This window comes from Danio rerio, chromosome 14 (genome assembly GCF_049306965.1).
Source record: "Danio rerio strain Tuebingen ecotype United States chromosome 14, GRCz12tu, whole genome shotgun sequence".
In the NCBI taxonomy this organism is placed as follows: Eukaryota; Metazoa; Chordata; class Actinopteri; order Cypriniformes; family Danionidae; genus Danio; species Danio rerio.
The window spans coordinates 9542605-9562118 of NC_133189.1; the positions used below are offsets into that span (position 1 = coordinate 9542605).

At 37.1% G+C, this 19514-nt stretch overlaps 1 protein-coding gene across 12 annotated transcripts in view; it reads left to right on the forward strand.

Annotated features, from left to right (window-relative positions):
* Nucleotides 1-16231, forward strand: part of rps6kal (ribosomal protein S6 kinase a, like) — a 62420-nt gene extending 46189 nt beyond the window's left edge. For all 12 annotated transcript variants that reach the window (XM_073921222.1, XM_073921231.1, XM_073921229.1 and 9 more), the window contains 8 exon segments: nucleotides 973-1095; nucleotides 3228-3317; nucleotides 3401-3559; nucleotides 5543-5704; nucleotides 5805-5881; nucleotides 9069-9186; nucleotides 11596-11736; nucleotides 15181-16231. In XM_073921222.1, the coding sequence (XP_073777323.1) occupies nucleotides 973-1095; nucleotides 3228-3317; nucleotides 3401-3559; nucleotides 5543-5704; nucleotides 5805-5881; nucleotides 9069-9186; nucleotides 11596-11736; nucleotides 15181-15309 (999 nt within the window). In that variant the 3' untranslated portion in view covers nucleotides 15310-16231.
* The last annotated feature ends 3283 nt before the right edge of the window (nucleotides 16232-19514 follow it).

Consider the following 19514-nt stretch of genomic DNA (forward strand, 5'->3'; position numbering starts at 1 on the left):
ATAGTGGAAAGGCCATAAAAAGAGCACCAAACCATACCATGGTGAACTATCTGCTGCTGCTTTCAGTAGTATGGCAATAAATGTTATGTACAATGGTATTCAAACTTACATTATTAGTATTTTTTGTAGATTTATTTTTGGCCTTTTTGCCTTTATTAAATGGATAGGACAGTATTTCAGACCGAAAGTGAAGTGGGAGAGAGAGTGGGGTTAGGGACGGAAAATGTCCTCAAGCCTGGATTCGAACTCGGGTCGCCCTGAAGTGCTACAGCACCATATGACGACGCGCTAACCACTAGGCTATTGCGCCCACACATCTTTAGCATTTAACACTGAATAAAGCATATGAGGTTTACCCGAAGTGATCATACTCAGTTTTCTGTTGTTCAGCTTCAAGAAATAGAAATTGTGTCTAAAATATACATTTCAAGTGTTGGTTAGAACAAAAACTCTTTTTAATATGGAAAATACTCCTTTAATCATGTGCCGTTGCTTTGATTTAGGACACGACTTATGGCTCGATAGTCAGGGACACTGTTGATGTTGTCAATCTGGCATCCTGCGCTTGCGTGTATTTTGAACCGGTGGTGCAATACTTAGTTCAACCACTGGGTGTCAAACTGACATACTGCACCTCTAAAGTGCAATTTACAAGGTTATTCTGTTAACCAGGCAAGTAAGGATAATAAGACACGTCATTGGATAACAGTGTTTTGTTTTGTAGACAATTGGGGCGGGGGGATAATCTAAAGCTGGGCTAATAATATTGTCCTTAAATTAGGTTTTTTTTTTTTTTTTAGCAAATTCAATTTCCAGTCAAACTAAAAGAAATTTTCTAGACTTTTCTTGGTCTGGTAAACATCACTTGGGAAATAATTGAAAAAGAACACAAATTTCACAGGTAGGCTAATCATTTTGCCTTCAACTGTTTGTATGTTTGTAGATGTTCAAGGCTTTTGTGTTCTGTGACAGGTGCATGGCAGCTCAGCTCAGTTTTCAGACGTGTACGAGCTGAAGGAGGACATCGGTGTGGGTTCATACTCGATATGTAAACGCTGCATACACAGGGTCACTGCCATGGAGTTTGCTGTAAAGGTGAGTCATCGTGACTCATCAAAACAACTCAATGGTGCCTCATCAAAAATGATTGTAGTTAAAGTGATATAACATTATTTTATTTGAATCTTGAACGAAATCATCTCCTAAAAAAAAAACGGCCACCAAATATCAAAAAGAAAAAGGGAATTTGCTGCGGCAGGAGAAGCTAATGTGGACCTTTTTCTTGTATAATTCATTACTTTCTCTTTAGAAGGAGAAACGCAGTGGGAGTCATTCTAAAATCTCTAAGTCTGTCATCAAAGTGGTTGGACATTATTAACTTGTCTCCAGACATAGCTATAGGCACATTAAGCAGATCTGTGCTGTCCACAGTAAATGAGTAAAAATACATAGTTCTATATATTAAGATTTTTTTTTTAGAACTACTACAGTATTGCATTTATTTTGACAGCGCAGAAGATAGGGCGAGTATAGCTTCATCAGACCACGCTTCATGATCTTCGTTTTAATTTATCAAAATGTGTAAAAATCAAGAAAATGAGTGTTTTTGCTATATCAACTACCAGGGGTGGGTAGTAACGAGTTACATTTACTTGAGTAAAATTGTTAGGTAACGTGCACTTTTTGTGTACATTTAAATATGTGTACTTTTACTCTTACTCAAGTAAATTATTTAAAAAAAAGCATTACTCTTACTTCGCTACATTTGGTGGCGTTCCTCCGTAACTGTCAAGTGATCATAAATATGATCCATATATTTTGTTTGCAAATATCGCGAGGCGCCACATTGGAGAGGTTGTGTCGTGGGAGGTTGCTATAGAGACGTTTCTTCCACTTTCGCTTGGATCGCATGCCTGTTTGAATAATGGCTGTCTAGGAAGTCTAGGAAGATGTGCGAGTTTATACTGTGGTCATGCCATGTCGCCATCTACGGTTCCAAAAGGACGGTCACGTTGTCTGTGCAATGAGTTTATCGGACTATGTCAACCGGCCTCAAATTCAGTCTATGTTTTTACTTCAAGATGTCATGAAGGGTAGTTTCATAATGTGATTCACGCATCGAACTGACATCACAACATATAGATGAATGACCGCTCCGACCTGTAAAAAGCATGTCGTGGGAAGTGGCAAAATGATCCATAATTTTAGACCTTATTAATGGTAACTATGGGAAAACTAAAGAAACTGCTGTTTAATGGAATAACTGATTAGCCCTGCACACATTAGTCATTTAACCATTAAAAATACAACATTTAAACATTATTTTTAACATACAGTTGCTTTAACAGAAATATTTTATCAACACATTTCTATAGTTTTAATAACTCATTTCTAATAATGAATTTCTTTCATCTTTGCCATGATGACAGTAAATAACCTTTGACTAGATATTTTTCAAGACACTAGATATTTCATCACCTTGGAATTATAAGGTTCTATCTGACATTTTTGTCAAAATTGAGTTATTGATATATTGAATGTCATTGAATGACAGCGTATTTACATTATATGATGGGGGTTTTTTTTTAGAAGTTGTTTATATTTTAGGACTTTTTATTTAAAAAGCAAAAGTTACACACATACTGTTTGCTAAATGGAATGCAAAAACTTTAAAGCCAAAAATCTCAAAATCATTCAGAATGCAGATAGAACCTTGTAATTCCAAGGTGACGATTTTAAAATAACATTTGAAGGCTTAACCAGGTTAATTCAACAAGCTAGGGTAATTGATAATGGTTTGTTCTGTAGACAATCAAAAGAAATATTGCTTAAGGGGGCTAATAAATTTAACCTTAAAATGGTTTTAAAATTAAATTAAAATCTGTTTTTATTTTAGCTGATATTAAACAAGATCTTCTCCAGAAGAAAAAGATATAGGAAATACTATGAAAATGTATATTTCTATTTATATATAAAATGAAAAGTATCTAGTTACTAGAGTAATCTTTTCATCAGATACTTTTTTTACTCTCACTCGAGTATCTTTTAAGTTTGTTACTTTTACTTGAGTAAAAATTTCCGCTGATACTTATACTTTTACTTGAGTATATATATTGGATACTCTACCCACCTCTGTCGACTACAAACCGATCGGTTAATTTTCTGAACTGTGACATCGCTAATATCCATTTGTTCGTCATAATTTTTGCTGTGATTGTATTAAATAGATTATTGACAAAAGCAAGCGAGACCCATCGGAGGAGATTGAGATCCTGATGCGGTATGGACAGCATCCCAACATCATCACACTGAAAGACGTGAGTGGCAGACAGAGATTTCACACTCTTCAGCTCTTTGTTGTAAGAACTCGGGTGTCATTGTGTGGGTGTGTTTAACTCAGGTGTATGACGAGGGCCGTTTCGTGTATTTGGTGACGGAGCTCATGAAGGGCGGTGAGCTGCTGGATAAGATCCTCAGGCAGAAGTTCTTCTCAGAGCGAGAGGCCAGCGCTGTGCTCTACACCATCACCAAAACTGTGGATTACCTGCACTGCCAGGGGGTGAGACTCTATCCCTCATTTATTACAGTGTGCTGTGCAAGGTTATTATAATTAATGAAAACGAACGTAAAAATGAAAACTTACATTTTAAAATGGTTTTCGTTAACTGAAATAAAAATAAAAACGAGAGTTTTTGAAAAAAAGAGTTTTAAAAAAACTGGATCTAACTGAAACTTTATTGTGTACATGCAAAACTAACTGAAACTAACTAAACCTTTAGCAAAAAACACCCTTGGTTTTAAAATTTTTTTGTATTTTTAAATGTATTTAATACATAAGTCATTGTCCCGATCAAGCTGTTTCCCCTTCAGTCATCCTCGCTGTTGCTCTCATGACAAAAACAACGATTGGACATGACAGCAGCACGGTGACGCTTTAAGTTCTGAGACTTAAAATTCATGATCTAACACGTTTGTGCCCAACAATGGGTTTTATTTGTGTATTGGTGATCACGATCGCAAATAAATGAATTCTTATTAACCAGATCTTCTAAATGAAGCGGTTAAACTAGTTCACCAAATCGAGGTGAATCATTTGAATCGATTTGCATAGCCAGTAAGCACTCTTATCCACAAACTACTTACTTTTTAACATGCATAACACCTCCCTCTGTCTCGAAATAAACCAATATAAACGGAGTTATTGAGTTATTAGAACAGTACACTAAGATCAGATTTGAGAAACCGTGAACTGATAATACTGCGCATGCGTAATTCAGTGAACTGAACACAAACAGTACATGGCAGCCTGCTGTGACTAAACTAAACTTGAACAACTGCAGCACGGGTAAACCGAGGGCTTAAATGAGAGGCTCTGGCGAAAGGTGCGCTTATTTCATAACAGGAAGCCATAATGGAATTTAAATAAGTAAATCATGCTTCAGTTGGGTTGCAAAACACAATTGTCACATTGTTGCATTTCACATACTTAGCCCACATGAAACCGAAGCTGCCAGCGTTTTTTTTTTTTTTCGTATTGTGACGCAGTTACTATTGAAATAATAAATGACAAAACAGTGGACGTGGCTTGCTTTTTTACTGCAAGCTGATTGGATGTAGTAAAATAGGCATTCATTCAGAAAGAGAGTTATTGCAACCTAACAAACTCCTCCACCTCGCCATTTCTGTTGTTATCAAAACTGACAGTTGGAGGGGCGTGGTTAAGTATGTTAGCCCCGCCCATTATATTTAAAATTACGTAAATTGTACATAAATTACGTACAATTTACTGAAAAAAAACAAAACATGAAGTGCATTTTCAAATTTCAATTTTAGATTACAAGGGCAAACATTTATTGTTTTATTTATGACATGCCCGCATGAATTGCTAACCACGCAGTTAGCAACATGCTAACAAAATCATATGGTTAGTTTTGATTTTATTTGTACTTTAAATTTTACTACAACATGCTAGTATATACTGCTTATATGAGGACAAATTGGGGTTCCTATTCGATTCTTCCTCCATAAATGAATACAAACGTTGCTCTATGGTGCTTTTGGACGTGCATTTTATGAATCAGGATCTGTCTATCAGAGAAATGCATTGAATCTTTGAGGCATAGATTAGTTTTCTTGAGGTTTTGTCATTTAGTTATAATGTCCCACTTGCTTTTATCAAGATTTGTCATATTTAATAGCTGTAATTTTGCCAAATGGATTTGCACTTTAATGGCTGCATGAAAGCAAACGCTCAGCCTCGAAGCCCACATGAAGTTGTAATTGCTTAACATTGTTTTAGTGTATATGATGCTCCCACTTCCTGCTTTTTTTACTGCATACTATTATTTTGGTGCATGTTGTGAATAACAATTTAAATTTATGAATTGGTGGGGAACAAAACGTACTATTCAAAAAGTGAGCATCATTAAAGTCTTGAGTATTTCCTGTAACAAGTGCAGCTGTAATTATTAAAAGACACTGAAATGAACAGTATGAGTGTTTGCAGGTACTCTATTTGTGACAGGCTCTGTTTCTTACTCAGGTTGTACATCGGGACCTAAAGCCCAGCAACATCCTCTACATGGACGATTCGGGAAACCCCGACTCCATACGCATCTGTGACTTCGGCTTTGCCAAGCAGCTAAGAGGAGATAACGGACTCCTGCTCACACCCTGTTATACCGCCAACTTTGTGGCTCCTGAAGTGAGAAACTGCTCTGCATATAGAGATTACTCAATCTCCAAAACATGTCCTGTATTGTTGGGTATTGATGTGTAACATACATTTGTCTAATGTGTTGTAGGTGCTGATGCGGCAGGGTTATGACGCCGCCTGTGATATCTGGAGTCTGGGAGTGCTACTCTACACTATGCTGGCGGGGTCAGTTTAGCTGCTTGTCCATGTTTTATTACTTTCTATATCCTTTTTGCACTGTTCTGCTAATATTAAGGACGGAACAGTTCATTGGAAAAAAAACAAGACAAAAACATTTAATTCTCTGGTTTGAGTTGCTTGTGTATTAGTGTTGTCTATAAAATTGATACTGAAATATTTAGAATGATACAGTCTTACTTTTGGTTGGTATCGTTACTGTCTTTAATAATTAGGAGGGAGGGAGGTGAATAATTAATAATAAAATAAAGATGTAAACACTATTTTGGTCTGAAAGTAAGATGAGATTGCACTAATTTATTTTAGAATGCTGATGAACCTGCTATAAGCATGATATATATATATATATATATATATATATATATATATATATATATATATATATATATATATATATATATATATATTTATTTTTTTATTTATTTATTTATTTTTAAATGCTTTACTTGCATACTTTTAGTGTTGTGGAATTTGTTCCCAATGGTATCATAAATGGTAATGAATATCAATGTTTTTCAAGGTATCATATCGAAGTTGGAAATTCCAGTATCGTGACATCACTATCATGTATTGTCGGGTCCTTGGGCCACACATACAATATATCCTTTTTTTCTTTGTTTGTTTTTTTACCATTTGGCTCAAAAGCAACAGTTTGGAGTGTTTTACAACCCACGCCTACTTATGTATTCATCATCAGCCAATGGTATTACTTATGTATTTTTTGGCATTTAGGTAAAACAACAGGCTAATGTACAAGCCATTAATTTCTGTTTAGCCTTTATTAGAATGTATATAAAAAGGAATGATTTGTTAATCCTAATCTCTTATTAATGTACTTTTTAAAATATTAAATCATTTAAACCTTAAAAATACTGTAAATGATACATTTTAACATAATAGCATACCATGAAAATGATTTTAAGAATGTAATATACTGTTGAAGTATATCCCAATATCTGTTTAACGGAGAGCAGATTTTTTCAACACTTTTCTAAACATAATATTTTTTTAAGAACTTATTTCTGATAACTGATTTATTTGATCTTTGCCATGATGACGGTAAATAATATTTGATTAGATATTTTTCAAGGCACTTCTATACAGCTTAAAGTGACATTTAAAGGCTTAACTAGGTTAATTAGGTTAACTAGGCAGGTTCGGGTAATTAGGCAAGTTATTGTGTAACAATGGTTTGTCCTGTAGACTGTCCAAAAAAATAGCCTAAAGGGGCAAATAATTTTGTCCCTAAAATGATTTTTAAAAACTTAAAAACTGCTTTTTTGAATCATTTAGGAAATATTTTAAAAAGACAGCAAAAATTCAAAGGGTGGCTAATAATTCTGATATATCACACTCGTAGCAGTGCGATATGGCTGTATGACTGCACTGGTGAGAGGCGTGTGTTGGCTTCAGGCTGCAGGTTGTGTGCCTTAGTGCTCCCAGTAACAATATACACCCAAATTGCACTGCTACGAGTGTGATATTATGTTTATACCACAGTTCAACTGCATAATTGTATTTCTCTTTTGCAATTGGAATATGATGATAATTAACCCTGACAAAGCAAAACCGAAGCAACCACTACCAAATTACTGTAGTCTAAATACAGCACTACAAGAGAGAGACATAAGAGAGAGATTGACTTTGAGAGTCGCTTACCTGTTTTATAATGATTTGATCAGCTATGGTTTGAGTTTTTCTCCTCTTAGGACTTATTATTCAGTCTCTGTCGCCATCTTGTGGCAAAACGTCAACCGTCTATGCTCTGCTCAGTATGACAGGCGAACACCCTGAATCTCTAAAATCATAAATATTTAAAATAGGCACTATCCTTATAAATAAACTGCATAGTTGCAGTCTTAAACAACTACATTCTTGCTTGAAAAAGCCTTTAAAAGAACATTATGTTGTCCAACAGCTGCAATGTTTGTCAAACTGTTGTGAGTTTATTGATACGCTGTCCCTCTTTGTGGGCGGAGTAATACACAAGGGTGAAGAGGCTGTACGAGTGTTGTTATTACAGGAATATCGCATGGCTTGTTTAATAACGTTTTTCAAGCTTTTTAAAATACTTGTTCCTATTATTATAGAACTGAAAATCAATACTTTTAATGTTCTGCATTTTCTTTTTCATTTTTTTTAATTGTATAGACCTTTTTCTTGGAACGCAAAATTACCCATTATGCTTTGCGTGTATGCGCAAGGAGAATGCGAAGAACTTCCGGTCGGCAGCTGATGCGTGTAAACAGTCACATTTGGACAGCTTTGAAACGATAGTTTTAATCTATTTTACCTGCTTTTATCGTCTTTGAACTAATACTGTTGTCCATCAGCACCATCTCCTGGACTGATCATTTAATGAAATGCGATCTAATAGGATGGAAAACAGCTGCTGTGATGCATTTTCCCCTCGTTGTCAGACGGCATCTTCTGCAGTTTAAATGAAGCCTCGTCATCGCTAAAGTCAACATTTTCTCTTTATTTCAAATATATAACCAGCCCAAACAAATGTATTTCACCAAAATGTTGGACACACACAAGAAAATATAGGCTAGTGTCATTTCAAAATGACAGAAAAACACAAACCGTGGTAAAAACAACACACGAAATCAAACACAAACGGCTCGCTATTAGAATGAACAGCAAATCAGCCAGCAGAGGATCAATAACAGACTTTTATTGGTCATTTTTGTAAATTGCACGACTTACATACCTGTTAAGTTTCATGCCAGTACTCTGGTTTGCTCTCTCTTTCTCTCTATCTGCGCTGAGCTAACTGCTGACAGGCCGGGAACGCACACGCACACTATTTCTGACGGCAAACACGTGAACTACAGTAGGAGAACGTTTTTCTCGTATTTCTGACGCGCTTGAACCACATGTGACAGATTATAACGGCTTTAACAGATACATTTCTAAGTTGTGTGTCACAAAAATGCTCTGTTATCCATTAAAAACGTTATTGAAACCCATTTTCGGAGCGGAAGTTTTTCGCATTCTACCGGAAGACGCTGGTCGCTATGGCGCCCTCCATGCAGCAGCCATGAAAAAGGTCTATAGTGTGTCTATATTTTTGACTAGGGATTTTGAAGCTTTTTATTGTTTGGTTGAATGAAACAAAGTACGTCTAAATGAATGTGCTGTTTATGTCAGTTTTTTTTGTTCATCTATCCAGGTACACACCCTTCGCCAACGGACCTAATGACACGCCAGAGGAGATTCTGTTACGAATCGGCAGTGGGAAATTCTCCCTGAGTGGAGGAAACTGGGATTCTGTGTCAGATTCCTCAAAGGTAACGAAAAATAATAGTTGGCACTGTTGTCTAGAATTGTTCAAAACAATTCAAACGCAAACTTGGTGAACTGACTGACTTTTGGTTCTTAGTGGAGGTAAAGTTTGATTTGACATCATTAGCACTGTTTTGCAAAACAAGCTTAAAGGCATAGTTGACCCAAAACTGAATATATCATGTACTTACCCATTTACTTGTTCCAAACATCTTCAAGTTTAGTCCTATGTTAAACACAAATGAAGATATTTTGAGTAAGACTGAACACCTGTAACCATTGACTACCATAGTTTTTGCTTTTACTACTATGGATGTCAATGGTTAAAGGGTTTCAGCTTTCTTAAAAATATGTTCATTTGCTTTTTAACTGAAGAAAGAAACTCAAAGTTTATAATCATTGAAATAAGATTAAACAGCGAGCAAATGTTTATTTTTGGCTGAACTGTCCATTTTAACTGTTTGTATAATAGTTTAAGTGCTTTTCCCAGTAGTCGAGTTAACAGAAATCCTTTTAGCATCTCTACTAGTGTTAATTTTGTCAGCAAATTTTGATTTAGATTTAATTTCTGTTTTTGTGATGCGAGGTGCCTTTTTTGAATGATTTTCTATAGAAAATATTTATTTTACACCTTAAGCACTACTGTGCTTTGTTTTTTAACATATCGCTCTGTATACCTACAGTTAAAATCAAAAAATGGAAAGAACACCCGACGTCATGCGCTCCAGCATTAAGACAATTGATACAGTGCTTGCCTAGCAATATAAAAAGCTCAGCACATTGACATTTCGCTTCACGTTTTCTGAACTGAAAAGCTCATTCGTTGTGATCCTTAGTCTTTTCACTAAAATACCATTTCATTTTAATCATATTTTAATCTTCTGAATTGTTTGTAGTTTTAACCTAGTTTTAGTCAAATACATTTCATAAGATTATATTTGACTGAATTTAGCTGACTAAACTCTAATCTGTTTAGTTAAATCATAAATTTTAGTGACATCAGAATTTGCCTAGTTATGCTTATCTTTACAATTTCAAAGCTTATTATATACTCCTGGAGAACACGCTTATGAACATGAACGATATTAGGGTTTGAACAATACAGGCCTAGATTTCAAAGTTGTGGTGTACCATTAAGTCTAAATAAAACGCCTCATGAAATGCTTTCTTTATAATAAACCAGCTGTACATAGAGTTCTTTACTCTTTCAAGCAGATGTATTTATTGAAATAAATCTATTTTAATAAATTCTACTGTGCTGAAGACATTATTTAAGTTTATTATTGTGCACTGTTGATTTAAAAACAAATTCACAGATAATAGGGTTAGTGTTACCAATTGTGTGATCAGATGGAGTATTTTAAAGGGGAAAAGAATCGTAGAGTTAGAGATGTCACGGCAATGAGGTTCTTAAACCGGTAAAAGTGTGCTGTTGCCAAAGTGAAGTTAAGTTGTTTTCTGTTTCTGTATAGGACCGATGTTTTTAGTTTAGAAGTGTATATTTTGTGTGCTGGCCTATTTAAAGCAGTTTAAAACCACAGGCATATTACTAAAACCAAATCATCTTTAAGGGTGAAGATCAATCTCAGGGTTATCGGTAAGCATGATCTAATGTCATTCTTAAGAACAAAAAAAAAACTCTTAGCATTAAGTTTCAAGTACACTTCAGATTTATTTATACATGCTTTTAGCTTTTCTTCTCCACACATGACTCTAGCAAATGATTGCTTATGTTGCGAAGCCTAGAAGCAAACACTGTATCAACAGTCTTAAAGGGCCGTGAAACCCCCTTGTTTCAGCAGGGTTTTTTCCACACCTCTACTTTGGAAAAAGTCAGGAAAGTGGGCGTGTCCAGCTCTGTTTAGGGGGGAGTGTCGGAGGAGCAAAAGAGGGAAAAATTAAAAATTTGCATAAAAATAGGAGTGTCGGTTTGGACACATGCTGATTTTCACAGAGGCAAAACACCCACACACACACACAAGACAGCGCCTGTGTTTACATGGACATCAGTAATCGAATTATTTGACAAACTCTTAAATGGTGGACTTTAACTGCAGTTTGGCTCTTTCATTCAGGAATTTCATTCATGCCCCTTGTGACAAACGATATATTGGATTCGAGGAACTGCTCCACCAAGGAACAGGCGCACACACCAAGCTTACACATGAGATTAAATCTGACTTGGTCTTTTAATAAACTTTTTAGTTTTGCCTTTATTCGTTGACAAAATTCTCATTTTTGTCAGTTTTGGTCATTTAAACAGATTTTTATTTAGCTTTTGTGCTAGTTTTTGTTAGTGGAAAAAGTGAGATTGATGATTATTATAATAAATTTGTCATCAAAAGTAACACACTGATCTGCTTACACTGTGTTTTTGAAGCAAGTGTAATAAGTGAGATGCTGTGCGTTCACAGGACTTGCTGTCTCATATGCTGCATGTGGACCCTCATCACCGATACACCGCAGAACAGGTACTCAAACACTCGTGGATCGCCTGCCGGGACCAGAACCCACACTTTCAACTCACACGCCATGAAGCACCTCATTTGGTTAAGGTATGGCTCGTGATTCGTGAAATTACAAAGATGCTTCACCTACAGTTGAAGTCAGAATTATCAGCCCTCCTGAATTATTAGCCCCCTCTGTATATTTTTTCCCCAATTTCTGTTTAACGAAAAGAAGATTGTTTCAGCACATTTCTAAACATAATGGTTTTAATAACTCATTTCTAATAACTGATTTATTTTAACTTTGCCATGATGACAGTAGGGGTGTAACAGATTAATCTACTCAAAGTTCGTTATGTATTACGGTTTTAGGGTCACGGTTTTGGTACAGTACGTTTTGTGCTATGCTTGGAAAAAAATACCTACAGAGCAATTCAAACAACAATAAACATGTTTACTGGATAACAAACGCCTGACAATGCAACAGATTCACACATATGACTGTAGATGTGCATGTTCTCGCATTCATTAAATAAAATTATGGAATTTAGAAAATTGTATGTTTAAATAAATTGCTTAAGAAAATAAAGGGAAAAAGCTTACATTTGAGTCAGCTTGACTCAACCAATTATGCAGATAATAATTATGTCAACACATCTTAATAGTTAAGCACTTTTAAAGTATTGATTACTTCTGGTTACATTATACTTTCATTATTAAGACAACAACGCTTTTTTATTTATGATTTCTATATGATTTTATTATGATTCCAGAGAGATCCATTTCACTCAGCGCCATCGTAGTGAATGAGACTTAGGCAAAGAGAGTGTTCGGCTCTTCTCTCTTAATTCAGCGGGTACAGTCAGTCAAGCAGACAGCGGGTAAACGGAGTGAATAGCAAGAGTCATTGGGTGCGGAAGAACACCCAGAAAGAGCGGGACTTAAGTACCAGACCTGTTGTATGTCCACGTCTGTATGGGACACTTCTGGGTCTGGACACAGACTTTGATCTGCCTATTAGTGACCACTGATCTAGGCTATCTTTACAACAACAACAAAAAACAAACATTTGTTATGTTTTTGTGTCTGTCTGAATTTATATTGAGTGTCTGTTGAAACACTGACAGCAATGCGCCGTGATTTGGCCTCACCTGTGCATTTGTGCCATGCTGAAACACACAGAAACCCCACACACACACCGACATGTAGGGATGCAACGATTAACCGGTTTCACTATTAACCGCGCTTTAATTCATTACAGTTAATAAATCGTAAAGGCTTCTCAACACCGCGTTTCTGCACAGAACAAAACTGCAGCAACTAAACAAAGTTATGCTAACTGTGTGCTAGTTTGTTCACCGAGACTAATAACCACGCACACTGGATTAATTATGACTAAGTCTATTAACTAAGACAAGCTCTTGCAAGTTCATTATTTCCAATAGAGGGGCGAACACAAGACGCACTCACGCTTTTCAGGCACACTAGTTAAAACGGGGGCTTTTGTAAACTGTAAACAGCTGAAGTTTGAGAAAGAAGCAATGAAAAGTACACAGGTTTGCAAACCCATTTAAAGTTACAAATATTGGCACCGATAAGAGTGATAATGCGGTGAATATTGATCCGCCAGCCGAGATCTATCAAGTGTTTTCGGAGGGAGTGCAGGAAGACTCTGAGTAAATCGGCTGTCTAATGGCCTGAATCTCGATGCGTTGCATTTACTGCTTGTTCACCGCAAATAGACGCTAAATGTAAAATCTAACAGTGTATAGTTCAGGGGTGGCCAACCCTGTTCCTGGAGAGCCACCTTCCTGCAGATTTCAGCTGCAACCCATATCAAACACACCTGCCTGTAATTATCACGTGGTGTTCAGGTCCTAATTAATTGGTTCAGGTGTGTTTGATATGGGTAGCAACTGAAATGTGCAGGAAGGTGTCTCTCCAGGAACAGGGTATAGATCTTTGCTAAAGAGGCTTGACTTTACTAAGTTTAGACTGAAACTTCGGCTCATGACAAAGAACTGTACTGTGCAGGTGGTCTTTGGGAAAATTGCTGGTCTGCACCGCATATATTGGGCGGCTGACTCACCTGCTTTTTCTCCACAAACACAGAAAAATTTAAACAACAAGACTGAGCATTTAAAATGACACAAACATTCATCTTGAAATTATTGCACAAATATCAACAAGTGATAACAGAAGTAGTTAGTTGTTTCTGATTTTTGTTGGTTCTGATTGATGTTGTTTTAAAATATAATACATCTGTAATATACAATTTGCAGTGGTGCTCAATCTTTTTTGGTGGAAGCTCCTAAAGTGTGTCTTCTGCAACAAAGCAGTTCTGCCTTTGTACGCTTACAATTACCTTTGCCATCCATTGCACACACAAAGACCCGTCCAATCACCTCTTAGTATGTAAATCTGTTGTTGACACCATGTTTCCTTACATGTGGGTAGGGATACAACAATTATAGATTTTAGTTGTACAGTTATACTCTGAGAAATAATCATGGTTATCACGATTATTATGCGTTCCTTCATTTCTAAACACCACTATACAGTAAATCTGTAATATACAATTTGCAGTGGTGCTCATTCTTTTTTGGTGGGAGCTCCTAATTTTTTTTAAGTTAATTTCAAGCGTTGCATTTGACAAATATTATTTTTTTTTTATTTTATTTATTCATTGTTCTATCATTTATTTACAGTGTAAAAATTGTGTTATTGTGTCTAATGTTTGTTTTCAATATTATTTTGTGCTTTATTAATTGGTTACTGAGCAGCAATAAATAACACTTGAAAATATAAGGAGTTTTCATGTCATTTTCTAAACTAGTGGTGTTTAGAAATTAATGAATGCATAATAATCGTGATAACCGTGATTATTTCTCAAGAGTATAATCGTACAACCAAAATCTATAATCGTTGCATCCCTACCGACATGTAAGGAAACGTGATGTCAACAACAGATTTACATACTAAGAGGTGATTGGATGGGTCTTCGCGTGCAATGGATGGGAAAAGTAATCGTAAGCGTACAAAGGCAGAACTGCTTTGTTGCAGTTGTTTTATTAACAAACAATTGTTAATAATGTATATTCTGAACCGCGGATCACAGAGCGCACCGAACCATGGGAGAACAACAGCACGATACATTTTTTTGCTAAGAACCTTTGCATCCCTAGATGACAGTACATACTACTTTGCCAGATCATTTTGAAGATACTGGTATTCCGCTTAAAGTGACATTTTAAAGGCTTAACTAGGCTAGGCAAATCATTGTATAACGATTGTCGAAAAATTCTAATTGAAAATAAATATTGCTTAAGGGGGCTAATAATATTGACCTTAAATGTTTTTTAAAAAATTTAAAACTGATTTTATTCTTGCTGAAATGAAGCAAATAAGAATTTTACAGAAGAAAAAAATATTATAGGAAATACTATGAGAAATTCCTTGCTCTGTTAAACATCATTTGTGAAATATTTGAAAAAGAAAAGATTTCACTGGAGGGCTTATCATTGTGACTTGAACTATATCTGTGTCTCATAGGGAGCGATGGCCGCTACATACTCTGCACTGAACCACAAGACGTGTAAGCCGGTTCTGGAACCCGTAGCTGCCTCCAGTCTAGCTCAGCGCAGGAACATGAAGAAGCTGACATCTACAGACATGTCGTGAAGAGCCTGACGTCTCAAACAGTGGCATTTTCTCCAGTTCTTGTACGTGACGCTTCAGGGAGTGCAGGCATTTCAAAGGAAATGCATGAAAGCCCTTCTGTTTCTCTCCGGTAGAGTGAAAAAAAACACCAGCTCCATCTTTCCATCGTGTCTGAAGTGTTTCACACATTAGCCGAATGTTGGAATGTCCTTTCCCCCTCTGCACCTGGTGGAAACCCAAATCTCGTTGAGGTCGTCTAGTTTGCTGGTAGCCTGTTTTTAGGACAATCCAACGCAAGAATCAAGCCCGTTTCTCACTGCGGTTCTGTAAATCCTCCACGACTTCTGAATACATTACTGTTGAAACGATGTCTAGGTGTCTAGAGAACTGTTACTTGTCCTAAAAACAGGCTTGGATCGATGACTTGCACGTTTCTCAGCTGTTTATCCACTTGTTGTCCTGTTAGTGTTGCGAACCACATGGCATTACCTCAGAAGCACTCAGTGTTACGCGTTTCTTTAGCTTGATGTGTATATATAAAGTCATTCATCATGTTTGTGTGGAACCTTGAGCACATTTGCACTGAGGCTTGGCAGGTCGTTGCTTCTGCGAGACGTTTCCTCTCCCTCCATCTGTTCCTGTCTCAGACCGCTCTTTGCCTTTTGTTGAATGGGAGGTACACGAGCAAAGGGTGAAGAAATAAATCTATATTTATAAAATCGAATGAGGTGAATGAATGTAGATGAGACTGAATCCATGAAATCACATCTCTCTCTCTCTCTCTCTCTGCTCTGGATGGAGGGCGGGAAAAAAATGATTCCATAAAACTTTTTAAAGACATTGTGGAAATTGTATCATATTGTATTTATTTCACTTATTTTTAAGATTTTATTTTTCTTTCAGGTGATGTACATATTGACATTAAAGAACATTATTGACATGATGTTTGCTCTTGTGTGCTTTATTTCAGATAAACTACAGAAGAAAATCTCTAGAATTGTGTTGCTTTTCTTCATTTTAAATGCAGGAAAACCTGGAAAAGGTCATGGAATCTTGACATGGCATTTTCCAGGAAAGGTTTTGGAAAAACAGAAAAACCCACAAGGTTTTGGAAAAGTCATGGAAATTACATTTAGTCATTTAGCAGACGTTTTTGTCCAAAGTGACTAAAGGTGCTTTCACACCTACACTTTTGTTTCGGAACGTATCTCGTTTGCCCAGTTAGCGCGGTTCGTTTGGCATATGTAAACAGGGCAATCGCGCTCTGTTCCGCGCCAAAGTAATCGCTCCGAGATCGCTTGAATGAGGTGGTCTCGGCTCGATTGAAACGAACCCTGGAGCGGTTTGATTGCAGTGAGAAAGCAATCCGATCCGAGCACGGTTATATCACAGTGTTTTATGGATATGTATAAGGCTTACGGCTATATGAAGAGAGAATTGTGAGTAACGCCGGAAGTTTCGCGAGTCTCCGGATGCCCGCAAACGAGTGATGATCTCCCGGTAATCTCACGTCTCCCTCCCGGTCCTCAAATAGGCATCGTCGCGCATCTTTCTTACCCCTCCCCACCGCATCTCTCCTCAGACACGTAGCGCGCGCACCCTGTCAATTACCATCAAACCACCACCTCTCCTGACAGCTGAGCGGGACGCTGCAAAATAAACCCTGACACTCTGACCAATGTGAGGAGAGTTTACTCGCACGTGACTTGTTTTAGCTCTTTGTTCCGATTAGAAACTTTGCAGTGTGAAAGCGAACCGCTCCAAGAGCAAAGAGCAACAATGTAACAATTGTAATCTCTGTTTCGAAACAACTGAATCGATTCACAGGTGTGAAAGCACCCTTAAGCTGTGGTCACACTAAAGCTCGGCTTACGAAATTCTGTGATATGGCGCTTTCAAAAGGAGTGGTATTGTGGCCCGTTTCCACTGAGTGGTACGTTAGGGTTCGGTTCCGAACCATACCCCTTTTTCGGCACCCTTTCGAAAGGGTACCAAACCCGAGTAAGGGTACCAAAAGGCGGAGCTGGACACTCAGCTCAACCCTATTGGTTTACAAATATACGTCATTCGCTTATGTGACAAGCCAGAATGAAAACCAAAGAGCCGCCATGTTTAAAATACACAGCTGAGAGATCTTTTACAGTGTAATTATATATACATATAATAACGAGCCATGATCAACAGGGCTCAAACAAACCTTGTCGTCGTCTTGATGAACAACCACAAAGCCAAAAAAAGAGGAGCAAATCTACCCTGTGCGCCTTCGTTTTTTGCGAGCCAGTCTGAAGCATGAGCGGATTCGCTTTCTTTCTTGCACTCGCATGCATGTCTATCCGCTTGTTAAATGGTGATGTGTTTGTGATGTATGTAATACTGTTTCCGGGTCCAAGCCGCCATTCATTTGAGTGGAGAAATCATTCGTTTATGATCATGTTTTATTCCCATCACACATTAATTTATATAAAATCTTCGTGTACACAACAATCTCTGGGCTTGCTGCATAACAAATACCAAAAATGTAACAATTATTTAAAAAATTTATCACTTTCTGGCTATTGGATATTAGGCATGGACATATATACTGCGATCGTGATTTTCGAAAGCATTAAATCGCTTTGCAAACGTTTATTATTACCATTTCATGAGTCTCCCCATTCAGTTGAATAAAGCGCTTGGACCCGGAAGCCGCTTCGCGTGACGTCACACTTAACAAGCGGATATCTGAAATAACAAACTTCTTGAGCTGATGATAATAACGTGCACTTGATTATTGACGTGCTTTTGAAACCCGATCCTGTCAGAAACTGACAAAAGCGAGAGTGAAGCGCGACAAAACAACGGAGTAGTTTGTTTTGCAAAAAGTGTGAAGCTGACTACTGTATGCGCTTACAATTCTGTAATTGTGTTTTGCTCCTTGGGTGTAAGGTTTTGCTACAGTAGTTGTGGGTAAAGTTTAATTTTAGTGGGTAAGCATTCGTAAAAAACTAAACAATATGACTAGACGTTAATAAAAGGGAGCGATTGCTCCATATTTTAAACTTCTTATTTTAAATGATCTTCTATTGGTCTAACGCAATCAAGTGGTGAAATTTCGCAGATAAGAATTCACCAGGCTTGAACTTTCGAATGCAGTGAAATGCGAAACTTGTCGCACGTGCTTGCGTTTCTCGTCTGCTGCATTCGAATACATATGAGTGGAAGTCTATGGAGCTACAGTGGCTTTACAATAGAAGTAGTTTTACCTACTTTTACTAGTTTAACAAACTATTACCATCATCTAAAATTAGTTTGACAAATATCTGAATACTGGAATGGAGGTTAGTTGTTTTTACTACTTTTCTTGGCCAAAAACATGGTAACTAAAGAGATTGTTGCGTGTTTTATGACATGCTGTAATAAATTTAAACGTTCATTGTTTTTCCTATGATTTACCACGTACACATAGACATTACATGAAACATTAGGTCATGATTGACTCAAGTCCTAAAAAAAGTCTTGGAATTTTTGTAGTAAAAATGTGTATGAACCCTGTAAACAAGTCATTTGGACTTTCATTCATTCATTTTCCTTCAGCTTAGTCTCTTTATTCATCAGTGTTCGCCAGAGCAGATTGAACCAACGACTTATCCAGCATGTGTTTTACACAGCGGTTGCCCTTCACAACCCAACACTGGGAAACTTTCTCACACACACTCTCATTCACTCACACACACTACAGCCAATTTAGTTTATTCAATTCACAAATACCACGTCTTTGGACTGTAGAGGAAACCCAAGCGAACATGGGGAGAACGTGCAAAATCCACACACAAATGCCAATTGACCATGCCGGGACTTGAACCAGTGACCTTCTAACTGTAAGGTGACAGTGCTAACCACTGAGCGACCATGTCGTCCCATAATTTGAACATTACTTAATTTTTTGAGCCTCAGTACAAGATTGGACTCAATTTTGCCTTAAGAATTGTTCATGTTTAAATATTCACATGACTACATCCTTATTCTGCAGATTTGTCAGATGTACATCAGAGATGAGGATCTCTCTATGGCAGGGGTGCCCAAACTTGGTCCTGGATGGCTGATGTCCTGCTTAGTTTAGCTCCAACCTCCTTCAACTGACTCGCCTGGAAGTTTCTAATATAACTAGTAAGAGCTTGTTCAGGTGTGTTTAATTGGGGTTGGAACTAAACTGCAGGACAACGGCCATCCAGGGAGTTTGGGCACCC